The sequence below is a fragment of the Trichomonascus vanleenenianus genome (assembly GCF_965637985.1).
Source record: "Trichomonascus vanleenenianus strain CLIB 3782 genome assembly, contig: TRVA0_014S, whole genome shotgun sequence".
Taxonomy (NCBI): domain Eukaryota; kingdom Fungi; phylum Ascomycota; class Dipodascomycetes; order Dipodascales; family Trichomonascaceae; genus Blastobotrys; species Blastobotrys vanleenenianus.
In genome coordinates, this window is record NW_027481873.1 from 32899 (window position 1) to 58584 (window position 25686).

General features: G+C 49.5%; 10 protein-coding genes across 10 annotated transcripts; 3 read left to right on the forward strand and 7 right to left on the reverse strand.

Annotated features, from left to right (window-relative positions):
* Positions 1-701: 701 nt before the first annotated feature.
* On the reverse strand, positions 702-2223 carry TRVA0_014S00430 (uncharacterized protein; the record flags this gene model as incomplete). The annotated part of the gene is made up of 3 exons (XM_076684230.1): positions 702-1952; positions 2006-2130; positions 2181-2223. 3 exons carry the CDS (start codon positions 2221-2223, stop codon positions 702-704), a joined length of 1419 nt encoding a protein of 472 aa, XP_076541438.1.
* Positions 2224-2489: 266 nt separating this feature from the next.
* On the reverse strand, positions 2490-3638 carry TRVA0_014S00452 (C2HC-type zinc finger protein; the record flags this gene model as incomplete). The annotated part of the gene is made up of 1 exon (XM_076684231.1): positions 2490-3638. One exon carries the CDS (start codon positions 3636-3638, stop codon positions 2490-2492), a length of 1149 nt encoding a protein of 382 aa, XP_076541439.1.
* Positions 3639-4438: 800 nt separating this feature from the next.
* On the forward strand, positions 4439-5818 carry PRP21 (Prp21p; the record flags this gene model as incomplete). Its single annotated transcript, XM_076684232.1, has 1 exon — positions 4439-5818. The coding sequence occupies one exon, from the start codon at positions 4439-4441 to the stop codon at positions 5816-5818; it is 1380 nt and encodes a 459-aa protein (XP_076541440.1).
* Positions 5819-6206: 388 nt separating this feature from the next.
* TRVA0_014S00496 (SIP1 domain-containing protein) lies at positions 6207-7262 on the reverse strand (the record flags this gene model as incomplete). Its single annotated transcript, XM_076684233.1, has 1 exon — positions 6207-7262. One exon carries the CDS (start codon positions 7260-7262, stop codon positions 6207-6209), a length of 1056 nt encoding a protein of 351 aa, XP_076541441.1.
* A 175-nt stretch (positions 7263-7437) lies between these two features.
* On the forward strand, positions 7438-7815 carry TRVA0_014S00518 (YqaE/Pmp3 family membrane protein; the record flags this gene model as incomplete). Its single annotated transcript, XM_076684234.1, has 1 exon — positions 7438-7815. One exon carries the CDS (start codon positions 7438-7440, stop codon positions 7813-7815), a length of 378 nt encoding a protein of 125 aa, XP_076541442.1.
* A 328-nt stretch (positions 7816-8143) lies between these two features.
* TRVA0_014S00540 (Zn(II)2Cys6 transcription factor domain-containing protein) lies at positions 8144-9913 on the reverse strand (the record flags this gene model as incomplete). The annotated part of the gene is made up of 1 exon (XM_076684235.1): positions 8144-9913. One exon carries the CDS (start codon positions 9911-9913, stop codon positions 8144-8146), a length of 1770 nt encoding a protein of 589 aa, XP_076541443.1.
* A 1572-nt stretch (positions 9914-11485) lies between these two features.
* On the forward strand, positions 11486-16962 carry USO1 (Uso1p; the record flags this gene model as incomplete). Its single annotated transcript, XM_076684236.1, has 2 exons — positions 11486-13374; positions 13443-16962. 2 exons carry the CDS (start codon positions 11486-11488, stop codon positions 16960-16962), a joined length of 5409 nt encoding a protein of 1802 aa, XP_076541444.1.
* A 384-nt stretch (positions 16963-17346) lies between these two features.
* On the reverse strand, positions 17347-20665 carry SMC6 (DNA repair protein SMC6; the record flags this gene model as incomplete). The annotated part of the gene is made up of 2 exons (XM_076684237.1): positions 17347-20553; positions 20606-20665. 2 exons carry the CDS (start codon positions 20663-20665, stop codon positions 17347-17349), a joined length of 3267 nt encoding a protein of 1088 aa, XP_076541445.1.
* A 589-nt stretch (positions 20666-21254) lies between these two features.
* Positions 21255-22727, reverse strand: TRVA0_014S00606 (uncharacterized protein; the record flags this gene model as incomplete). The annotated part of the gene is made up of 1 exon (XM_076684238.1): positions 21255-22727. One exon carries the CDS (start codon positions 22725-22727, stop codon positions 21255-21257), a length of 1473 nt encoding a protein of 490 aa, XP_076541446.1.
* Positions 22728-23512: 785 nt separating this feature from the next.
* On the reverse strand, positions 23513-25315 carry NHX1 (bifunctional K:H/Na:H antiporter NHX1; the record flags this gene model as incomplete). The annotated part of the gene is made up of 1 exon (XM_076684239.1): positions 23513-25315. The coding sequence occupies one exon, from the start codon at positions 25313-25315 to the stop codon at positions 23513-23515; it is 1803 nt and encodes a 600-aa protein (XP_076541447.1).
* Between the last annotated feature and the right edge of the window lie 371 nt (positions 25316-25686).

Genomic DNA, 25686 nt, shown 5'->3' on the forward strand with positions numbered 1-25686 from the left:
CATTGGAGTATCATGAAAGTATCGTAGTATCATAGAACATAAAAAACATGCTAATATCATATAAACATCTCAGTATCGTAGTATCCCAGGATATAGACAATTAGTATCCTAGTATTCCAGGCCATTGCAAACATACTTTTACTAATCAAAGGTTAAAGTAGGTATCATAGAAATCCTAGGCCATAGTAGACATCTCGGCATCGTAGTACCGAAAAGATATAGTAGACATCCAGGTACCGTAGTAATCCCAGGACATGGATATCACAGTAGACCAGTACAGAGAACTATTGCAGACATCTCAGTATTATAGTTACTCCAGGACATCGTAGACATCGTAGACATGTCAGTACCATAGTTACCCCAGACCATTGTAGACATATCAGTAACCTAGCATCTCAGGCCATTGTAGGCATCTTGGTAACCTAGTATCTCAGGCCATAGTAGACCTCAGTAACCTAGTATCCCAGGCCATAGTAGACCTCAGTAACCTAGTATCCCAGGCCATTGTAGACCTCAGTAACCTAGTATCCCAGGCCATTGTAGGTCTAGTATCCCAGGCCACTCCAAACATAGTATGCTACTTATCCGAGGCCAAAGCAGATATCTCGATAGCGTAGACCATAGTAGCTTGTCGTAGTAATCCCAGTAGAATGTCGCAGGCCATAGTAGACAATATCGCATGACCGCAGCTGGCTGAAAAATCATAACTCATAATTGTATCTCCGTCGTTTAACTTCATAATCGTCATCACTGTTGGCAAACTCCTCGCGAGTTCGCCGGTGCGCCGCCGATGGCTCCTGATCCGGCGATCCATCAAGCACCATAACCCCCGATATACGCGAATGTATGTTGATCTTCGCCTTGAGCTTACCATTGGACAAGTCATATACCCTCAAATAGCCATCAATGCCTCCGCACGCAAGCGTGCCTGAGTTGGGCTCCAGGTCCACCTGCTGGCACGCCCCCGGCGTCACCGTAAACCGCTTGACAATGACCCCGGTATTGTAGTTCAGCCGCCCAATCGTGCGCTGGGTATCAGCAAAAATAAGCTCCTCATGCGCTCGGTCGACAAATAGACTAACAATCGGATGCCCACTGGCCTGGATATTGAATATCGGTCGTTTGCTGCGTTTCGTGTCGTATATGCGTATCTCACCAAACCTTGTGCTCGTTGCCAGCCGGAATCCTTCGGTCACAGGACGATGAATATCCAAAAACTGGATATCGCTAATCCATATCGGTACGCCATTGCCGAGTTCATCGCGGTGCACGTTCTTGGCCCGGAACATCTTGACAATCTGCTCGCGCTCTTGTAAAAATGAAAATGAGCTCAGCTGATCGTCTATCTCATTACGTTCCATCGGATCCAGTGTGTAATCTCTCAACGTCGTGATTCGACTCTGCATCCGCGCCAACAAAGAGTCGTCTTCAAAGTCGGTCGAATTCTCCTCGTTCGAGGACCACGGCGACGATGCAGGATTACCTACGCGCATGAATTGGTGGTGGTGATTATGAAGGTTTCTCTCGGCGCTACGAGCAGATGGACTAGTAGCCAGACTGGCATGCCCGCCCATGGGCCGCATGCGGCGCGTGCGATGATGCATCTCCCACAGCGGCTGCGACACGTCCTGCGGTTCCGTCGAGAATATCTGAAAGATCTCGAGGTCTTTATCCTTACCACCCGTAGCAACAACCCCTGGCTGATTGGGGTGCATTCTAAAGCTCGAGATGGGGGGCTCAATTGTCGCCAGAGAATACGTAAAGTCGCTGTGTGGCGTGCCCAGGTCCCGCACCGCCACCAGACCAGACGCGCTACACGTACAGAGCCGATTGTCGGAGTATGCGAGCCCTACTACTGCCTTATGCCCGCCTTTCATGGGTTTCCACTCTTTGACGAGGCGGAACCCGTCAGAATAGAGCTGAAGCGCCCCGCCTTTGCGGGCTATTGATATCTTCAAAGAAACCGTTAGCCTAGTCCGTTCTCACCCAAATATAATAAACATACGTAGGACTTGCCGTCTGGCTTCGTGAGCCTCGTCATCTTCTGGATGTAGGTCACCCGGCTCTCCTCGCCAAAGGTGTGGAAGGCCTCTTTCCCGGCGTTTTTCCGGGAGAGCCCGAACGATACGACTAAACAACTAATCAGCAAGCGTGCTCTCGCCACTCTTAAAGGTACATACCTTGCACAGAGCCCGTATCTTCAGCAGCCACTAGCACTTTCATGGTGGGATCAGTGGGTTTTGATTAGTCCCGTCCCAAACGGCCGTTACATTCGGACAGATGGTGATGCATGCTATTATCGGAATGCCGGCTCGCAGCTGCGGGGCATGCTGTTACAGCCGTGCGGCGTTGTGAGTTCCAACGGCCTGGCATTAGCCGATAGTTACACGGCTGTAACGAGGAACCGTGGGGGATCAGCCCCCTGCGGCAGTTTGTTACAGCCGCACAATTAAACCGCGGGATGGCTAGCAAGAGAATCGGGGTTAGAGCTACATGATAAATTCAACGTCAGAGTCCATCTCAGCAAGAATCGAGAAAACTCTATCTTTAAAGAACTTGGTAGCAATGACTGTGCCGTTCTTTTTTTGGGGGCGTTTGACCAGGTCGCCGTCAATTGTGTAGCGGAGCGTGCCCAAGTCGTCGATATATAGCTTCTCCTGGGCGATATACTGGAGGAGCGTAGGGCAATTGCTCTTGACGTGGCCACGCTCGCCGCAGAACCAACACACTTTGTCGCTGTCGACAATTGGAGCGACTAGAGAGCCTTGGATCCTGGAGTAGAACTGCTTGACTGCATCCGATAACACATGCTGGCTGTGGCTGGACACGTAGGCGTGCTGATCTAGCAGGAAGCGGATAAACGGCAGGGTAATAAGCTCGCTGGTTTTGGTGTTTGGTGGCGATACCGGCATTGATCCAGAGAGATGCGTAGAGGGCAGTGTCTTGGTGTAAATTCGGTCGCGGTATGTTGCCGTGTCGTCCACCCCTGGCAGCACGTCTGGCAGGGTTGTGGCGCTGGACTCCTGGAGATAGCGTGAGAATGCCTCGATGCATTTAATATGCGATGGGAAATCGACTCGCTTGTGCCTGTTTTCAATTACAATGGCATACTTAGGGCAATGGGTGACGAATGCGAGCATGGTGGTGAGATATGCATCGAGAACACTGCCAAGCACATCGCTGTAGGAGACCAGCGCTTCGGCTGGGAAAATAGCCTTGTAATCCTGACAGACGTTGTACACAGCCTGCAGATGCACTGAGAGGTGCCTAGGAAGTGTAATGAACTCGCGATCCAGCTTGCGCAGATGGTACATCCCGGTTAGTTTGAACGCGTAAAGTCGTAGCACTGGAAAGAGCAACGTATCAAGATCAGCCAGGCATTCCGCTTCAACGAGGATACTCGACACGCGCTCTCGCACCTGTTTGACGGCTATTGACTGGAACTTTTTGTTCAAGAACTTTAGACCCGTTTTGAAATCGGAACCATCCATGCAATTGAGCACACTGGATGCGTTGGCCCACCAGTCGTATACAGGGATCGCCAAGGGATTGAACTGGGGAAGATTTTCTATATCCAGGGGATAGTACTGCACGTCGGAATCAGGTCTAGGGAACTCGGGGGTCGATTTGCACGCCATCACGGCGTACTGTTGAGAGGCATAGTTGAAAAACATCTCCTACTGCTAACGTCTTTCGCAATTATGTAAATCAAAAGATAAATCTGTGTATGATTGGGTAAATCAGGCTATTCGTCTCTTAAAATATGCGTAGAATTGGCAAACCAAGCGATTGGTGGGCTCTATTGGTATATATACTCTGTGCATCAGATGCATGCCGATACAGCGCGTTGCGTAGACGCGTCCGATCGATGCTCTACAACATACCACGCTTACTATGTACTACGCGTGTCAAGGCGTACCACGGTGTATCGAGGCGTACAACGAATCTAGAACCTGCAATATATTGACTGACCATGCTCTCTACCTTTCCATGAAGCAGGACAATCAAATCACGCAATATGGGAAGCCATTGAAAGACTACAATCATATAAAATACACTATCCGGCTTAAATCAAATTATATAAACAAAAAAAGACATATTCAGCGAAATATCGACAATAGACAGTACTTGTATCCGATAATCTGGTATGTTATGGCAATCCTCGGAGAAATCAGCGATCAACTGTGAATGCTCATTTGCAAGTTATATAGGTACTAACCAGCAAAGTCTGACGAATAATACCATAATACTGAATCTCATTCAATTGACAAGGTTACATAGCCATCATTAATAAATAAATGCATATTTAAATCCGTAATACACCATGACAGAAGTGCTTATTTGAGGTACTGTAAAAGAGCGATGAGCCGTGTGATCGGTAAATGGCGATATGATGAGACATTCCCAACTTTTTATCACAAACCAACGACAACCTGCAATGGAGAACGGCGTGAGTGTCCCTGAAGGGATCATTATTCCGCCGCCAGAGGTAAAGAAAATCGTCACTAAGACCGCCGGATATGTCCATCGAAACGGCCGAGCGTTTGGAGAGAAGATCCAGCGCAAGGAGGGCGAAAAGTCCAAAAAGTTCAGCTTTTTGAACCCGACCGACGCCTACAACCCATACTTTGAATGGGTACTCTCGCAGCTCGAACAGGGTGTCGAGCTCAACGCCGAAGAGAGCGGGACCCCTTCGAGTATTCCAGTGGCGCCGAAGGAGGAAAAAAAGGCCAGATCACTCGAATTCGCGCCAGAGATCCCCCCGATATCGCCGCTTGATCTCGACATTATCAAGCAGACTGCGCTCTACGTAGCGAAGAACGGGCTCATGTTCCAGAAACATATTGTACAGCGCAGCGGAGACTCTGCTCAGTTTGAATTCCTCAAGCAGAGCCATTCATTGAACCCGCTGTACCAGTCTTTTGTGGGTCAGTACCGTAAAGTGCTGGATAACGACTTCAAGCTCGAGGAAAAGAGCAAAGTGCTGCACAATGCCCGGTTAAGGGCTGAACAGGAGGCGGTAGAGAGAGAGAAGCGGAAGCAGCAAAAGAAGGAGGAGGAAGCAGAGCGGATCGCCTACGCTCAGATCGACTGGCACGATTTCGCCGTGGTGGAGACGATTGAGTTCACGCATGCAGACATGGAGATGGAGCTTCCGCTGCCGATTACAATTGAACAGATCCAGTATGCATCTTTGGAGGAAAAGAGACGGGGTGTTTACAAGCTTGAAGAGGCGCCTCCAGACTACGATAGTGAGGAGGAGCCCCAACAGCAACAGCAACCATTGAAAAGACCACCGCCACGACCACAACCGGTACAGGAGGCAGAGCCAGAAACAGAACTACAACCACAACGGCCAGAACCCGAGCAGGTGGCTGCTCCGGCCGGTGAAACTCCCGTTATTCCAGGAATGAAGATTAAGCCCAAAGGGACGAGTCGTCTACGTAAACAGCAACAATCAGAGCGGAAAATTCGAGATCCAATTACGGGCCAGCTGGTGCCGGAGTCAGAGTACGACCAGCACATGCGAATTTCGCAGCTCAACCCGGAGTACAAAAAGTACAAAGAGATTGAACAGCAGAGAGTGGCCAATACCAACCTGTCGTCGAGCGAGGAGGCGGCGAGAAACCTCAAGCGGCTGGTCAACCCTACTGAAGAGGAGCAGGAGATCAAAAAGCGCAAAACAGTGCAGTGGGACGGCTATTCCAGTAGTAGAGCACAGACGCGTGAGGCGGCGGCAGTCTCTCAAGAGGAGAAGCGCCGGCTTCGCAAGGAACAGCACGAGCGCGAAAATGCCATTGGCCCTAAACGCGGCTAATCTTTTTTATGCCCGCCTTTCATGGTTTCAATGTGGCTTCGGTTAATATACTAATGCGATTATGACAGTTTAACATCATCTGGGGAAAGTTGTATGCGATTAACGGCGAAACAACATTATTTGGAGACAATTGTATGCTGACAATTTCGGCACAAGATGGGTTGTATGCTGATTGCGATGGGATTGTAACAATTTCGGAACAGGGTAGATTGTATGCTGATTGCGATGGGGTTTGTAACAATTTCAGAACAAGATGGATTGGATGCAGATTGCGATGAAGTCGCACAAGATGGATTGGATGTATGCAGATTGCGATGAGTTTATGACAGTTTTCGGACACGTTGGATCGGATGTATGCAGATCGCGATGCGATTGTGTTGGCTGGAGATTATTGAGGCAGGTTTGACACAAGATCGTACTGATAGTAGAATCCCGCGACAATTGACACTATCATGTCTATTGTATACAGGCTTGTGATGTCGTCTGTTTGCCTGCGCAGTCGGATGGCTTTCTTGGCCATGCGCCTGAGCTCCGACATCTCGTCTGCCAGAACGGTATCAGGGATCTTGACAAACACAGCAAACACCCACTCCGACAGAGCCTCGCTGACATGGGGACTCAGCCATTTACACAGGTAGGCCGGGAGGGTGCACGTGGCCGTAGTCTTGTCGAGCTTACCCAGCAATGACAGGGTTGGTTTAGATTTGTTGAGGAATTCACGCCATCCGCTCATGGTCACGGGCCATTCCACTGGCTCACCACTACTGTCATCCTTGGCCCTTGCTGCCTCGTACTTTGCCAGCTCCTCCCGGGCGCGATTGAATCGCTTCATGAAGTCATTGTGCCATTCAATATTCACGGCAAATGGCTCTAATTCTTTCGGGGTCTTGTCAGGTTCTGATTCTTTGGGCCTCTTTTCAGGCTCTGATTCTTTGGGCCTCTTTTCAGGTGCTAATTCTTCGGGTTTCTTTTCAGGCACTATAATTACCCCCGTCGTGGGTTTTTTGGGCAATGATGATGGCAGGAGGCCAATTGGGGTCTCCCGAGGAGCAGATTTGAACTTGGGCAGCTTTGAAGTTTCTACTCGCACGCTACTCAAGTAATCCGCAGCTGTCAACGGCGGTTCATTTTCAGCGGTTTGGATGTTTGGCCTGCCTTTCGGCACGGGAAACGCGGCCCTCTGGCCAGTCTCTTCATCCATCGGGCCCGAAGTATAACTCGTGCCCTCCTCCTTCTTCCTGGTTGTGTCTTTTTCCGCTGGTCTTAACGCGGTTTCGACGCTTTCAGTCTTGACCGGTCGCGGAGGGCGCACTAGATCACCGACCCTGCCCGGGCGCCACGGCGGCGAATCATTATCCCCGTCGTAATTGAGGTCGACTTCAGGGAAATCAAATCCTTTGAACCGTTTGTACCGCACTCGTTCGTATGGAGCAAATCGGCTCATCCTCTCACCTGGCTCAGATCGTCGTATTGATGTGAAAATGATCTCATCGGAGGAGCGCGCGGGCCCACCTTATCTATGTCGGAGTCACCACCGGCGAAGGGCTATCGCCACAAATATAATCCACGGCACGACTGGGGTGCATTTGACGACTTTATCCCTTGCCACATAACTAGAAATGTGTTCTCCGATTTGCTGCGACTTTGTGCTCGTTCTTCTGGCGATTGTGTTCCCGCCTCTTCCAGTGTTCATCAAGCGGGGGTTGTGCTCTGTAGACTCGCTTATCAACATTCTGCTTTGTGTTCTGGGGTACATTCCGGGCCTTATCCACTCGTGGTACATTATCGCCAAATATCCGTTTGTCATTGTAGAGTATGCTGACCTCGAGAACCAGCGGGGCTTCGAACACAACCATACTATCTACATTGTCCAGGACCGGGGCTACCACCCGGAGCCCCAGCCGGAGTACTCGGGTCCTAGCACCTACGGCGCTGTCGACAACAATGGCCAGCCGCCTAGCTATGCTGACGTCGCTCGCGACGGCTCTCATAAATAACCTGCATATAAGTTTACTATTATACTAGTAGTTTTTGGGTGTAAATCTTCCTACCAGTGGCTACTGGGGGGACTAGTCCCCCCAAACCCCCCTAGGGCTCCGCTTCGCGGAGATTTGGGCTGTAACGAGGGTATTTGTTACACTTTGTTACGGGAGCAGTGTTACAAGTTGGGAGTTTGTAACGGTGCGACGCGAATGTTGTAACGGGGGTGTGGGGGCGGGCCCCCAGCTACGGGAGCTCGAGGGCTGGCCCTCGAAAAGAAGTTGGTAGATGGGCTTGAGTCTAGTTGTATATAGTGCAGGACTAATAGTATACAGAATAAATAAATTAGAGGTGGGAGAGGTCGAGAACGTTGTCGAGGTCCGAAGTGAAAAATTGCCACAGGGTTGAGAAGCATAGGTCCTTGGGCGTGTCAAAGATCATCTTCTTGGGCCACTGTACCATCGAACACCACGGCTCATGACCAGACAGGTCCGCCTCGATCAGGGTCATCAGCCGCTGGGCCAAATTGTCGACCCAGAACATATTACGGATGGAATGAAGACACACAAGGTAGAACGCCTGGAGTACTTTGGCAAATAGGGCTCGGGAGCGAGCCAGCGATAGGAAGTCGTACTCAATTTTCATCTGCCAGAACAGCGCTGACGCAACGTAACCCCTGGTGATGCCGTACAGCAGCCCCAAGCGCATGTCGTCAATAGCCCTGTGGTATATGGTCGCCCTGGATTCGTTCGCCGGGGCGGCGCTGTTAGTATTATTAGTTTCGTCGTAGTGGAGAGTGTCTGTCTCAGGGCGCATGTAGCCCTTGGCGTCGAGAATGTCCACCGCCTCGTCGAGCAGATTCAGCACGGTACGAACGTTGTCGTAAGCATTGGGCCGCTCAAAGTCGGCCCACATCAATGGACTCAGCCGCGGATTGGTCTGGATGAGTGCCAGGTTGTTGAGCAGGACGAGCATCGGCCCCCGCGTGATGGAGACGATGTCCATGCCGTGCACATCGTTGGCGATTAGCGGCAGGGTGTCGAAGAACTGGTAGGCCAGTATCTGGACAAACACGGAAAACAGAAACATCTCCTCTGCTTCTTCCTGAGTCGCCGCCACATACATGTTTTTGTAGAAGCCCATGCCGGCCGTGAACTTGCTGTACGCATACTCGACCAGGTTCGGGTGCTCTGGCGGTGCCGGATGGCCGGTGTACTCATAGTGGAGACATGCTAGGGCCAGTACTCCATACGACTTTTTTATGCTTGTCAGAGCCAGATGGGGGACATGGCCGCCCCAGATCGAGGTCTCCTGCTCCCTGACTATGACAAATTCGGCGAAATGTTCGCAGTAGTAGTCTAACAGGACCAGATCAAATGGGTCTTCTAACGCACATTCAAACCGTCCGTCTTCTAGCAGCTTTGTCAATCTGGGGAAATTCACCACTTGATTAGCGGCAGCACTTCTGGGGTTGTTAGCAATTGGCGAAAGGTTTCCCAATCCTGGTGTGCTCCTACTGCTACTATTACTGCCCTCGCCGCTGCTGCCATTAGTATTGCTACCGGGATTATTGGCACTAGTTGGCAGGGCAGGCGGCGAGCTGTTGAGATTTGGCATACTGCCACCGCTCATGCCGCCACTGACCAAAGGCGGTAGGGTCCTGGAATTGCTGTAAAATTGCCGAGAGGCGAACTGGTTATAGAACGCTGGAGGCTGTTTAGGCTCTGTCCACGGTGCACTGTCCAGAGCTGTATACCCATTGGCCACTGGTGGTACCAGCGTCATTGAGCTGGTATTACTACTGGTATGAGATGGTTCTTCCTGCGGCGTATGGCCATTGCTACTACCATCCGCAGACTCAGTCGGCGTAGTGCTGGTTATCTTGTTCTTTAACTCCTTTGGTGGAGCGTACTCGCACACCCGTTTGCGGCGGACGCAGTTGGTGCACCGCGGGTGGATTTCATCGCACTTGACTCTGAGTCTTTTACAGTTTAGGCATCCGTTGCGCGACTTGTGGTGTGCCCGACGCGTCCGCTTTCTAGTCTGGTCTGTTGAGCTCTCCTTGGATGCGACTTCGAGCTGTGGTCCGTTCTCCATGGCAAACTGTGCTATCATTCCAGATCTTGACCAAGCCTAACTACAAGATCACGAACAGCGATTTGCCAAACTTGTACAAGCTTTCCACAGGGTTCTACCCCTCTTTTTTTGGTTTTTGTTTTTTCAAACTGTCGTTAACGGTTGTAGAAGTTTAGCGTTCTTGTTGCAACGTTTTGCCAATCTTGTCGAGTTAACAACAATAACAGTAAGGATCCACTGTCGATAGTAATAATGCGAAGATTACTACTGTATTGCTCGCTGTAAGGGGAAGAGAGAGATCCTTTTGGAGTGCAGTATACCGTGGGTCCCTTTTGATATCAGCCTTTAGAGTCCTTGACCGGAATGATCGACTAATTTTTTTTTGATCCCTGGACGGGCACCACGACTGGCTCAAAGTGCTAGGTGATATCTAATTCTGGGCCTCTGAGCCTTGCTAGGTGGCTTTTAACACGTCTCGGGAAACTGATAACGAGCTGGAAAGGTCCAGATGTGAGAATATGGGCCGGATGGTGGGGTTTGATAGTCTGCCGAAGCGATCGTTTTGAGCCCTTCCGCTGCGACCTGAGTCAATGCCAACAAATTACGCTAATTATGTCCGACTGCTTAAATTTACACGTAATAAAAACCGTTATAGTGCATATGCTGGGCATCACCCTTCCGTAGCACGTAGCCTAACACGCGTGTATCCTACCGCTTCGCCGGCAGTCTCCTTTCCGCTATGGTATTATATATCCTTACGGGAGCCCCTTATGAGTGGGGAACAAACAATCGCGCACGGTGCCGATCTGTTTTCTAGGTGTTTGGTGATACAAACGGTGGTGTCTGCATTGTGCAGCATTGTCCGACGCACTCCATTTCGCGTTACATCACACTCATCGTTGAGCGTTGGTCATGGCCAAATTTGACGATATTTGCCAGCATTTATATAAATGGACGTTTATGGTCGTAAATTTAATGGAGGATCAATTCGATGGCGTACCACCACCGTGGAGGATACGAGCCAAGATGAGTAGCCATTATGTAGTATATACCGACATTCTGTGAGCGGAAGGCTCGGCCCGCGTCGGAACATCGCTTATTGAGCACTTAGTCACGACATACCCGACAGCTACTGCGTTACAGAGCCCCAAAATTCTGTAGCAAGCTCTTGCTACAACAGAACTGCCCACTTAACTCTGGAAACCCCTGGTCAAACTATTCCAATTCTTTTTTCCAGTACGCTTTGGCTGTAGCAATTGGCCCCTTATCTCCGCGATTAAAGCAGCGGAGTACCCCCGGGACTGCAGAGGAACAACTGTAGGACGCGAATGCATGAAGCCAACTGCGAAGGGTCGCGACGCTTGGTACCCCTCCCCCGCGGGTTGCAGACTCCTGCGGATGCGGAGCGGAGGCAAACCCTCGCTCATTTAACCGCTATTTCGCCAAAGCATATAACTTCGTTCTATTTATTGCTATTTCACCAATGTATACAAATGTTGTTTATTTAGTGTTAATTTCATCGATAATACTAGGCGCCACCACCCTGAAGGTGAAGTGTCGCACCCTGGAAAAACAGCGCTTACGTGTGATCATATAATACGCCCACCAGAGATGGAGATAATTTCGGGATTCCTGTCACAGACGCAGCCCAAGCCGCAGTCGGCACTGGACACAATCATCCGGCTGTGCGACCGCCTGCTGAACTCGACAATGCTCGAGGATCGCCGCGGCGCAGCACTGGGGATCAAGGGCATGGCGCGGGAATACCGCGAGTCTGTCGCGACCTCCGGCCTCAAGGCGCTCATGCTGACTCTTGAGCGCGACCGCGAGGACGTAGAGACATGCCGTGCCGCACTGGAGACGCTCATCATCCTATTCCTGCGCACAGAAGACGATTCCGCCGAAGGAGACGTGTTCCACCAGCGGGTCAGAAACAAGCACTATCCCTCGCCATTGCAGAACGGACGGGCTTCTTCTGCAGCCCCAGGGTCCGATGGAACTACTATAGAAGGCGAGAAGACGGATTACGTTTCGCTGTGGCTGGCAGATGAGTTCAGCCAGAGGGAGGCGCCCATGGCCAACCTGTTGACAATCGTGTCCGAGGCAGACGACTTCTACTGCAGGCTCTACGCGCTTCAATTGCTAGCAGCTATTCTGTCGCACCGCCCCCAGCGCGCCCAGGAGTGCATTTTCTCCTCCGGTTTTGGCATATCAACTCTGGTAGGCCTGCTGGATGTGTCGAACGAGGTCATTCGCAACGATGCCGTCCTCGTCCTCAAGAAACTTACCGTCAATAACGCGGACATCCAGAAAGTAATTGCATTTGAGGGCGCCTTTGATAAGGTATTTGAGGTTATCGCCTCGGAGGACTACCTTCTGGGTGGCCTTATAGTAGAGAATTGCCTGGACCTGGTCGCCTCACTATTAAGGTACAACGTGTCGAACCAGCACTATTTCCGAGAGACTAATTGCATTCCCCATTTGCGGGACCTACTGAGCATCACTGACCCGGAAACGGGCCAATTGCCCATGGGGTGGAACGAACAGACCTGGGTCAACCTCGCCAAAGTGCTGGAAATCGTGCGGCTGTTCGTCCCTGAGGGCCATGAGGCCACTAGTGTAAATCAGCATGCTCTATGCAACGCTGGTATGCTCGAGTCAGTTCTCCAGCTGGCGTTTGGATACTCTACGACGTTGCAAATCCGTTCAAGCTCGCTACTTACCTGTTCGGACCTTATCCGGTCTAACGCGGAGCTGCAAGCAGAGTTCCTGCGCATTGACGTTCCGTTCATCGATCTGTCTCTCGCGGAATCGCCAGTCACAGATAGTATGGTTACAGTGGCGCAGGCGCTGTTGAACTGGTCCCTGCTGACCACCTCCGTGCATGCTTTTGACCTCAGGGCCGGCGCCATGCGGTGTCTCGATGCCGCCTTCAAGGACAATGAAGTGGAGAAGGTCGAGTTCCTGCGCGACCAAATCGCCATCTACCAGGAGCCGGACCAACCAGACCCTACCGCAGATCACCATCGCTTGCACGACTCACAGCATGCCAACTTAATTGGCGCGTTGGTGGACTACGATCCTTCGGCGAGACTTAATCCGTACAAAGCTTGGTTTGCAGCCGTCATTTTGCTGCATATTTTCGACAATGACTGCGATTCCACCGAAGCCCGTGACCTCCTCCGGGCAATGAAGATCGGAGACCATTCTCAGGGAGAAGAAGAGTCGACCGCTATCCAGGCCATGTCGGGGCTACTCACGACTTCCTTGCATAACAGCGACCCACGAATTACCATTGCATATTTAATGCTGCTCACGTACTGGAACTTTGACGATGTTGCAGCCGTCCATGACTTTTTGGAAGAGAGTGGTACAATCCAGGCACTGATAGCGGTGGTCACTCATACGACTTCGACAGTGAACCCAATTGTTGAGGCTATGGCTACGATCCTTTTGGGCGTCACTTACGACTTTTGTTCCAGGGAATCGCCAATCTCCAGGTAAGAACTATCATAATCATCAAAGGGTTGACTATGAAAGAGAGTAGAACTAACTAACGACTTTTTAGGCAAAATCTGCACACAATGCTGATCAGTTCCATTGGGCGAGATCAATATCTCCTGAAAGTTCAAAAGCTACGAGAAATCCCGCTTTTTAAGAACTTTGATCGAGACGACCACTTTTTCTCCGAAGCGAGAGACCCAGCTACTGGGCTCCCCCAGGTTTACTTTGATGCTATCTACGTTGATCTCGTCAAGGAAAATTTCTCTCGGATCTTGAAATCTCTCGATCGTGACCCAGATTACGAACCAAACACGCGCATATCCCTTGAAATGTACGATCAGCTGCAGGCACAGTTCCGCGACACTACACAGCAGCTATCTACTGTGCAGACCGAATTCCAGGACCTTAAGCAGGAGAAGGTAAGCGAAATGGCAACTTTGAACGAGGAGATTGAGAGATTGAGCTCGAAACTTGAGTCGACTCAGCTACAGCACAACCAGCTCGAGGAGAGTTACCGATCACTGGAAGGAGAAAAGGCAACACTTAGCAATGACCTTAAATCTCTTCAGGACAAGCATTCTGCGTTGGAGAACGACAAAAAGGCTCTGGCTGATAAGCATGGCACTGCCCACAATGAACTGTCCGCTGCGAATAGAAAGATCCAGGATCTGATGGCACAGGAAAAGCAGACTGAGCAAAAGCTCGCTTCCGTTACTGCGGCCAAGGACAGGGCTGAATCTGGCATCAACAAGATGAATAAAGAGCTCATGGCGTTGACCAAAGAGAAGAGCGAGTGCGAAAAGAAGATCAAGGCGTTGAACAAGGAAAATACCGATTTGAAGGCTCAGATTGATGAACTCAACCACCTTCGCGACCAGCTCATTGACAAGCTGAAGTATGCTGCCCAAGCTATCGAGGATCTTAAGTCGTCTGTCGGCGACGGCGAGACTAAGACCCGTGCAGCTGTTGCGGAAACCAACGAGGTTAGACAGCAGTTGGCCAGCGCCCAGCGGGAGATCGATGCTGCTAAGAAGACGATTGAAAAGCTGCGCAAAGAGAAGCAGGAACTTCAGAAACAGGCCACGGAATTGAGTGAAAGCCTTAGCCAATCTGAAGCTACTAATATAAAGAATGGCTCTACGATTGACAGTTTGACGAACGCGCTTAAAGAGGCTACTGTTAAGCTAGAAGAGACTCAAAAAGCTATTGATGAGACTCGAAATGAGCTTGCTTCCCTCAAGCAGCAGGCCGAAAAGGCTGAAAGCGACAAGGAAGATTCTGAAAAGACGATCCTTGGCCTAAAGGATGAGTTGAAGTCGGCGTTGGATGGCGCTGAACAGGAAAGAGTAGCACTGGAGAATTCTCATGGCGATCTAAAACGCCAGCTCAGCGAGAGGGAGTTGGCATTAAGCCAATTAGAGGAGGATCTCAAGAAACAACTCAGCGAGAAAGAGGCAGCGTTGGACAAGTTGGACGGCGATATGAAGCGAAAGCTCAATGAGAAAGAGTCGGCATTGAATCAACTGGAGGACAAGCTCAGGTCTCAAGAAGAGGATCTTCGTAAGGAGATAGCCTCTCTTGAGGACCAGCTTTCCAAAGCGGTCGCTGAAAAGTCTGAAGCTATCACTAAAAGCGAGCAACTTGTGAAGGAAAAGGAGGCTAGCATTGAGGAGACCGAGAAGCGACACAAGCAAGAGATCGAGGATCTGATGTCCAAGGTCTCCGAAAAAGAGTCGGAACTACTTGCGGTCTCTGATGACTTAAAGAAGGCAAAAGATTCCCTCGCTGAGCGAATTGAGAGTACCAGCGCGATAGAAGCCGAGCTTAATGCAAAGGAGAAGGAAATTGAATCTTTGAAGCACGAGTATGACGAGAAAGCTAAGTCACTACAGGCGGAAATTAAGCAGAAAGAGGCTGAATTTAACGACTCTGAAAGCACTACGTCAGAGAAAATAAAAGTGGCCGAAAAGGAGATTTCGAAGCTTAGGAGCACTTTGGCTGAAAATGAATCTAGCCATTCCAAGGAGCTCAAAAAGCAGAGCAAAGAGAGGGACAATCTTCGAAAAGAGCTCGAGGAAAATAAGGCCAGCGCAGCTAAGGCTGCTGAGGCTGCTGAGGCTGCCGAAGCAGAAAAGAGAAAAGAGCTTGATGAGCTTACAACCCGACATAAGGAGGAGATGGAGGAGTTACAACTTCAGTTGGAGGAGGCCAGGACTGAGTCTGCACAACAGAATGAAAAGGCTTCGGATGGTCAACTCGAGCTGAACAACCTCAAGAACAAGCACAATCGGGAAGTTCAGAAACTCCAGAAGCAGATTGATAAGGCTACGAGTGAGTCCGCTCGTCTAAAGGAAGAGAAGGGAAAGATCCAAAAGTCACTTTCGACTGAAAAGGCGGCGGCAATTGACCAACTGAAAGAGGCGCATGGAAATGAATTGGAGTCAATTAAGGCTGAGATGGCTGAACTGAAAAAGGGACACGGCAGCGAACTCGAGTCTCGTATGAACGAGCTATCCGAACTTAAAAAGAAGCATTCCAAAGAGCTGAAGTCACTGGAAGAAAAGCGGTCGGAGCTAGAGCAAAAGCATTCCAAAGAGCTTGAGTCTCACAAATCTCAACTGGAAGAGCTGAAAAACTCGCTTGTGACAGCCCAGAAGGAGAATGCAGACCTCAAATCGAAGCTTGATACTGAGCTGAAGGACTTAGACCAAAAGCTTTCGGGTGCCAAACAAAAGAACGATGACCTCGAGTCGAAGCATGAAAGTGAATTAAAGGACTTGCAAAAGAAGCTCTCGAGCGCTGAACAAGAGAAGGATAACCTCAAGTTAAAGCATGATAGCGAGTTGAAGGAGTTGCAGGAGAAGCTCTCAGGTGCGAGCAAAGCTAAGGATGAGGCTGCTGGAATAACCTCAACGTATGAGAAGAAGATCGAGGATATGCGGTCCGAATTCGAAAAAGAGAAGAAGGAGCTAGAGAAACAGGTTTCTCAGAACGAAGAACTGTTGAAAGCAAGTAACTCCAAGCGTGACGAGATAAGCGCTTTGAAGGATGAGCAAGAAAAACAGTTGGATGAGATCACCTTGAAGCTAGAAGCGCTCTCTGCTGAGAATGAGACGCACAAGAAATCGCTCGAAGAGGCCAAGAAAGAAAATGGTGAGTCTCAAAAGAGCGTCGCTGATGCTGAAAAGGAAGCTTCCACGCTACAGGCACAATTGAAGGATGAAACGGAAAGCCATGAGAAGGAAGTTTCCGCACTACAGGCACAGTTGAAGATTCAAAGTGAATGCCATGAGAAGGAATTGAAGACTCTTCGGGAACAGGCATCCAAGGCGACGCAGAATGAAGCGCTCTTGGCTGAGCTCAAAGAGCTGAAGGCACGGCTCTCCGCTAAGGAGGAGGAGGAGACCGTGCCAAAGTCTGATATGGATGATTTGATGCTCATGCTGACCGACCTTGATGAGAAGAACAAGAAGTACAGGGAGCTGCTACGAAAGCACGGCGAGGACGTTTCCGATGATGACGACAGTGATGACAGTGATGAAGATGACGATGATGACGATGACGACGACGATGATGATGAATAATAGACTCTATTTCAGATATTTATTTAGGTACTAAATGCCACAGTTAGTGTACAACCGACATGTCTCCAAATGATTGAATTACGAATGGTTGATTATTAGGCAAACTTCTAGTAAATTAATTATTAGGTGTGCTCCATTTTCAATTATTAGGCGAACTTTTTATAAGTTATTATTAGGTAATTTCACTCATTACAGTGTGGTACTGTGGAGCAATTGGAGGGACTAATCTCTCAAACACCCCTGGGGCTCCGTTAACGCGGAGATAGCCTACCTGCTCAAAATGAAGTACTTAGAGGTTACCAATATCAGTTAGATCCCTCCCACTTATCGCTTCTGCTATTAAGTTGAAACTGCGTGCGTGCTAAGGAAGGATGCATTATCTAATTAGGCTCTCTCAGGGTTATCTAATCGAACGACTTTAATGTCTGGAGCATCAAAGTCAATATCACTGTTTTCGAGTTCTTGAGGTGTGATGAAAATAGATTGTGAATGTAGTCTCCGAAGAACCTCAATCGCTAGCTTCAAGCTGACTTTTCGGTTGACCTTGTCCATAAACACATCAAACTCATCCAAAGCATACAGTGTCGTTTCGAGGGTCTGCCAGATAGCACTAAGCAGTGCAATTTGAGTAAACGACTTTTCGCCGCCACTGAGCTTGTCGACATTCTGCAGCTTATCTTTGCTCTGGGGAGTTGCCACTTTGATATTCACCTCGAGCCTTTCGTGGTCAAAAGTAACGTTGCCTTGAAAGCCTCTCTGCGAAATAAGCCGGGTGAAATTCGTAGAAATCTGAGTACTCGTGTTGGTTCGAATCATTTCAATCTTCTTCTTAAGGTCGTCAATTCTACCGGATGACTTTTTATAGAACAGGACGGCTTCATTAGCAGACTTCCGGGCCTTCAAATATGCCTCCTTGCACTCTTCACATTTCTTGAAGAGAGTTTTGAAGTCTAGCTCTCCGCTATGCTGCTCCAGCATGCCATGACACTTTTCAATCTCCTGGTTGATGGAGTCGACGGTTTCCCCAGACTCAAAGTAGAGCCGCTCCTCGCTATCAGCTTCGCGAGACTTTTCTTCAGCGCGTATTTCCAAGCTGGCTAGCTCCTGAAGCTTTTCGTCCTTCTTCTGGGCAAGGAGATGAAGTACAGCCTCCATCTCTCGAACGTTGTGATCATGGTTCTGCTGCCCTCTGCTAATTTCAGAAAGCTGGTTGTCGATTGTCTCTATCGTTTTTCTCAGCTTTCCCCGTCTGCGATCGAGCTCGCTCAATTTCTCTTCCCATTGCTTGAGCTCCTTCTCTATTTCACGCACGGTCGCTTGGGCCTCCTCCTTTTGGTCATGAGCTGATTGAATCTGTCCACCGAGGAGATCCTGCTGAGCCTTGAGCTCGCCCATCTTTGCATGGAGATGCTGAATGACTTCAGAGTCATCTTCACCCAGAAGCTCATCAGTAACTTTTTCCAGCCGGTTTCTGCTTGCCTGAATTTCCGACTTGAGTTGTGAGACGCGAGTTCGGAGTTCTCGATATTCATTGGCAGAGCTCACGTATGCATGGTCTTTTTCCTTAAGGATCCTCTGTGCGTCTCTCTTTTTGGATTCCAGCCGCGTAATTTCCTCCTGAAGATCTCTGAGCTGAGAAGCAGAATCGGTAGTCATTTTCGGGGGACGATTAGAGGCCTCAATAGTGACGTTGGAAATGACCGAGCCTCGGTTGAAAACTCTGAAGCCACTCTTGTCGCCACTTGCTGAAGATCCCATTGTGAGACAAAATGCAACGTTAGCAGGAGAAGACGAAATGTACTTTTTAGCTTCATTTCGGTCTTCAATGAGGACAATACTCTCTGCTTTGGCCTGATCGACTAATAGCAGTTCCACGACCTTTGACTGAATTTCCAACGAGTCAATAACAGTAGTGACATTAGCCGGCTTGCCGTGCGTGTAGTCAAACACCTCCTTTGGCCGCAAAAATATGGACCCTTCGATACGATACTTATTGAGCAACTGTCTCAATATCTCCCTATCGTCTCGGTTGAACACGATAAAAGCGGAAAGCACATCCTTCAACAGTGTCTCCAGCAAGTAGCTCCACTTGGGGTCCAGCAGTCGCACTTCAAGACCAACAGGCCCAATTGCAGAATCTCTAAACCGCGTCCGCTTGAATTCGTTCATAAAGGAAACGATATCCCCGCCTCTCCCGTCGCTAAAGGCCAGTAGCTTCTGCTTCTGCGAATCGTGGATGGACTTTACCTGCTGGTTAAGTCCTTGCAGCTCCCGCGATATGCTTTGGACTTCCACTGCCGCCTCTTCTTTCTCCCTTCGCGCTCTTTCAATGGTGCCCTGGAGATCGTTTTTCTTGTCTTCTACGTCCCGCAGTTCCTCTTCGAGATTTTCAACCTTCTCTTCGAGCTTTTTCTGCTCCCTCTGCAACTGTCCCTTCCGGCCATCTGCCTCATCTTTTTGCTTACGTGCCAGTTCTTGTTTGACTTTGGCCATTTCATTGTCCAGTGCCTTGGCAGACATAAGAGACGATTTTAACTCATTCTCCGCGTCAGTAAAATTACTCTTCGCATCGGTCACGCGTCTAAAGACTTCGCTTCGCCCTTCAGTAAGAGTATCTTTCTCAGCGTGGCACTGTTGCATTTTCTCATTGATATCGCTCTTCTTCTTGCCCAGCTCCACGGCCTCTTCCTGCCGCCCTGCGTACTGGCTCTTGGCCTTGGCAATTTTCTCCTCTTGTTGAGCGTACTTCGCGTTGAGTCGTTCCACATGGCTCTCTGCGACCGTGACCTCATTCCATACCAACTTTGCCTCCAGAAAGTTCAGCCGGTTACCTGCCTCTCCTGCCTCCCTCACTTCATCCAGCTTTTTCTGCAGATCCTTGTACTCCTGCTTCTTATGGCGGAAATTCTCCGTGATGTACTGCAACTTGGTTTTACTAGAGGAGAGACTTTCGTGGGTGCCGCTGACATAAAACTCGAGCTGGTCCAGCCCCACGGCACGCTTGAAGTAGTCGTACTTGTCTGTGCTCCGCGTCGAAGTCAGGAAACTTCGCGCCGTATCCTGGGTGAGGACAGCCAGTGGGTTATCAATGAGAATACCAAACGTCTCCAGCATCTCCTCGAGATCCCGTGCCTTCGTAGATATAGTCTTGTCGGTTAAAGAGGACTTGATCTTGAATGTAGCCGCACCATCCCGCGAAATGCGTCGCTCGATTATGATCTGCTTGCCGTACACGTCGGGCTGGTACTCCCCCCACGCGTTCTTCCCGCCATAGTTGTTCAGCGTTATGGAAATCAGGGCCGTCTGGCGTCCTTCCTTAATGAGTGCTTTGAGCGAGCTGCCCCGGTTCGTCGCAGAGGCCTTGCCACCCAGGCACGTGGTGATAGCGGTGAGGATAGTGCTCTTGCCACTACCGTTGGCACCGGTGATGAAGTTCATCCGCGGCTTGAACTCGACCGACAGCTCGTCGTGGCACATGAAGTTCATCAGCTCGACTTTCATGATCTGGCCTGGCCGCGTGAACTTGGTGGGGTCGTCTTCTTCTTCATAGCCGTCGACTTCTTCATCCGACTCGACGCGGCGTCTCTTGACCTATTATTTCGGTTAGAACTGCCCGTTGTAAATCTCAGCGTAATCTACTTACTTTACCGAGTCCCTGGTCTGCATCCTCATACGAGGTATGCCTAGCTAATGGCACAACCATGATTTTACTGGTTTTCGCTATCTTCGCGGCGTGAGGAAGGGTGTGTCGCGTCGGGAGGTCGCGTAGTCAAATTAAATTTGTCGCGACATTTTTCAATTAAGGGGAACGCGCGCTGCAACACACATGCAGCATCACAGAACCAGCACCAGCGTGTTCGACTTAATCTAGTATTGCTAGTATCGTGATACTCGTAACATATCGGCCTATGGATTATATAGACTAGAAATATTAATTTACGTGTGGTTAGCAGGAAGACGCTAGATCTGTAACAAAAGTGTAACCAATGGGCCGGGATTTCCTTACGTTTGTTTGTTACAGCTATCAAGGTGGGCGTTGTACGTGTTAGTTACAGGCGCTCCACGATCCTGCCGGATACATTTTCATACAGTACTACACTATGAATACAAGTGTACAAGGGAGGCTGGGAGCTAGTTACGTATACCTATTATGGAACTATTAGTTAGCAAAATGAATCTATGTCCTAATGTGTTGGAGGGCCCTGCCCCTACCTACGGGGTCTTAGTATATTCTACAGTCACTTGATATTGGCTGCTAGGATATCACGATTCAATTGATACAAGATCGAAGACTAAATAGCGTTTTCGTATTCTGATGACTCGAGCAGATGCTGCTTAACCCGATAGAGGTCTACCTCACACAAGCTTGACATATATTTCTTGGTATATTCTGGCAGCGGTGAGGACTCAGAACCTGTATAAAAATAAAGCTCGGCCATCCCGGGCAACTTTTCCAGCAGCAATGCTAAGCAACGCCACACGTGCGCGGTATTGCCTTCATCGTCAGGCCTAATGCTTGCTTGAACGCGGCCTCTGCTCATCACCTTTGTAGACACATCAGGTATTGTGTCAACGTCAGAGATATCCTTAAATATTAAGCCGGATATGCGAACTCGGTCCAAAATCTCCACTATCTGTGCAAGAGCATTTGCCCACACAATGCCAATGCTGACTTTTTGTAAATGCCTACTCGCCGCAACCAATGACTTGAGACATTCGATTGCTTCAGGATCTTTCCCCATTATCTCGCCAATATTGATTACCCTCAGATTTGGCATTGCTCCACGAATCCTAGCAGAGCCTTCACCCCAGAAGTTCAGTGTACTGACCTGGGCTCCGTTGATAGTGTGAAGGCACCGATGACCAGAACTGAGCCTCACCGTTTGCACAGAGTCCGGGAGCCTATACTCGTAATTGCCTCCTCTAATAGCGTTGGGGCCTCTTCCTCTATCGAGATATAGTTTGAGAGTCTCCAGGCTAGTGCAATGCTTGACTGCGTCATTGAAGTTGATAATGGTCCGAGAGTCGGGTTCGAACTCGAAGAGCTTAATATACTTACCCACGTCCCGGAAAAAATTCAGATCCAGAGCCATATCGACGACTCTTAATTCAAAGTTGAAAAATTGAGGGTTTATCTGCCTGATCATCTGCACTGTTGACCGTGTATCATCGAAGTAACTGCTATAATCCCAGTCGAAATTTTCTCCACCTTCGCTGTTGTAGTCTACAGTCGTTACTTGTGGCTCGGACCTTTGGAATGGGCCAGTGATAATATGGAGCCATTCGTATGTACTTGGGTCCAATTGCAGCAGCGATTGCTCAAGCTCAAGATTCACCCGCGAAATTCCACTCCCCTTTTGCCATATCAGGCGCAGTATTTCAGGAACCTTATCGCACTCTTCCGTTTCGTCACATATGTATCCTAGGCCCAGCCCAACTGTGACTACTCGTATATATTCCAAATATCGACTAATAAGTTCAACTGGCTCCTCGCTGTCCATGAGGTATCGGTAAAAGGCATTTTCGAGAACACCGCCGCTAGTGATAGTAACTTCACGCCATGTAACAAGCAACGAAGCGGCGTTTATTACCCGGCATGTTCGGCGCAGTTTAGAAACATCCTTGCCAGCATATGTGATTATCTGTTCTAAAATTTCCACTGGAAGTGATGAGAGCATGTTTTGTGGATTTGGCGATACTTCACTTTCATGTGGCCGTGTCTTAAGACCCGCCTCACCAATCTGGAGTGAACCTCTATCCACCATTGAATGGAAAGTAAAGCAATATCCTCTTTCCAAAGTTGAAGCAAAATTGAAGGGATATTATTACCGTTATTCGTGACCAATGGGTAGATAACTTTGATTTACTGGCGGCAGAAATTGGCGCGAAGTTCTTTTGATAAGATCGCTGGTTTCTCCGCTTTACACCTATTTCTTTAGGACAGTTGAGCCGCGAGTAAAATGAATTCAAACACGACAATTGGTACAGCTGAAGAATGGTTGTACACGATTACAATGCGGTATACGCCCACAAAAAGCAGCCTTCGAGGTAACACCCACTTCACGCTCCCAATTAAGCTTGTAAGACAACACAACATGAAATGAGGACGCGTACTGTAATACAGTGCTGCAGGCTGCAGGGTAGTCACCAAGCTCGAATGCATATGATTGATATTAATGCATATGATTGATATCGATATCGCAACACAAACGATCCCATATCAATTAGCAAAACATTTAAAACAGAGCAATAAGTAACCGTTATTTAAGAAAAAATTAAGTTTGGAGTGTGAAGTGGGCGTATATCAACAATTTAGGAGCGGGCTGTCTTATTTTCATTTTCCTGTAACAAAAGGGTAACAGGAAATTTGCTCCTTGGGAGTTTGTAACCAACTTTTGTAACAGTCGTCCCCTTCTGTAACCAGCGAACACCTCCGCGAAGCGGAGCCAGGGGGGGGGGTCTGGGGGGCTAGCCCCCAGTACACAATGGCCCTAACTATACGTAGATTAGGTCATATTCGACAAATATATCACTGCTCTAAAGTAATAAACTATCTATTTGGGTTAGTGCTGCTGGTGCCCGCTCCGCTATTATGGGGCTTGGATTCTGGAGTGGAATCAAGGAGTACTGGTTTGAGCACCTGCTCGTCAAACTCCTGGAACCACCGCGCGTGCTCCTCAGCGCTACGCGAGAGGAGGCCAGTCAGGGATTTAGAAGACCCAGCACCCATGGAGGACAGTGGCATGTTATTCTGATTGCCCCGGCCCCGGGACCCGGCCATTGGAGGCAGATCGGAGATATCAGACTCGAATTCAGAGTCGTCGTCGTGATCGTCGTGGTACGACGAAGAACGGCGCACGCGGGCAGTCCTGCCTGTGCTGTGGCGAGCCTGACTGTTATTGTACCCGACGATGGCTTCAATGTCAAATTCGTCGTCGCTCTCTGCCTCTTCGACGACACCAGTACGTATGCCGAGGATCTCGAGCATCCGAGCTGTTGTACCGCCAAACACAATGACAGTCAGCACGACAACGACTAGAACAGTCGCCCGCAACGAGTTGGCGTGCTCACCCTCAAGACCTGCAGCCAGCGCGACGCCGACAGCTCCCCGGAGGCCGGCCCAGAAGAGCATCATCTGGTACTGCTGGGGGATCTCGTCGTTGATGGGCATGTTGTTGGCGGACTTGGCCCGCACTCGGCGGTTGACTACGTTGATAAGCCTCGACAACGGGAATACGGCGGCCCACCGCGATACGCAGATGCCCATCGCCGTGACAATGATGAGCATGGGCTTGAAAATGAGCTTCTCCTCGGTGAAAAGTGACAGCCCGAGGTACACAAAGATAAACTGCTCTGACAGCTGCGCTAGCAACTGGAAGATGTACTTGACGGCAATCTGAGTGCGTCTCGACATGTTGAAGTACGCATAGTGCTTTAGCGTGATGCCGCAAAACAACAACGATACGATTCCCGACATGTGGCATCCGTTGGAGAAGAAATACGACGCATACGCAAACAGGAGCACCAGACATGACTCGATCCGCGGGAACCGCCGAACGTGCGAGTGTTTAAGCACCAGGGCTGTCATGATGCCAGTAATGGCGCCAATCAGCAGCGAAATGGTAAAGGTCATGAGGAACATGCCGATACCTTTGAACATGCTGCTGATTTTGAGGCTCTCGCCAGTAAACTTCTGGGCCGTCTCAAACATGACAATGCACACGGCATCATTAAGCAGACTCTCGCCAAAGATAATGGTGTAAAGCTTGGGATCGACCTTGTAGGCATTAAAAATGGACAGAATCGTCACCGGGTCGGTCGCCGAGAGGGTCGCGCCCACGCTAATGGCGTCTACGAATGAGATATCAATACCCTCTAGGCCAATTGCCGTCCAAATGTAGAGCAAAATGCCCAAAACAACCGCAGCCAAAAAGGTGCCCGCGAATGCAAAGGTCAGAATCGACCCAATGTTGCGGAAGAAGTTGGCCTGGTGCAGTTCGTACCCGGAGTTAAGGATAATCGGCGGCAGCAGCAGGTTGAAGAAGTACGAGTAGCTGAACGACACGTGCTGCTGGATGAAGTGGCCCGGAGAGACCCTGATAATGAGCCCGACAAACATGCCGGCGAAGATACTCAGCACCGTCTCATGGATGGCCTGGATCTTCTTCTGCTGCAGGTAGTAACTCGTCCATAACGAGGCTATCAGCAGCGCAATGATGATGAAAATGGCCCACGAGGCAAACACCTCTTCGGTGGCCGGGTCGGTAACCCCATCGTCGATATCTGGGTCAGCGTCGGTTGTGCCTCGTTTAGCCAGTACGCTGTATGCAATCTCCAAAGCCTTCAACGACATGCCTTCATACCCCGGAAAACCAATACTGTGACTTATAAATGGGAAAAAAATTAAATAACAAATAACTTCACCACCTAAATACTATCACGTTTCTTCGTTTTATCCAGCTGTCTCCTTTTTTAGTTGTATTTCGTGATTGCAAGAGTTCCAAGGCGAAGTACAAGCTTTCCGCAGTGTGCTCCCTGTATCAGTGGGGGAGTGTGTGACGTTGCCGCGTTCCGTTGATGTGACGCCATGCAATCTCCCAACGCATCGCGAAGTCGCATGTTAGATTATGCGGTTCTTATTCAGCCACTCAGCATGATGCGGGTTCTCATCGCCATTGGCTTTTGGTGCGAGCTCTCATGTTCATTGTGGCTTTTAATATAAAT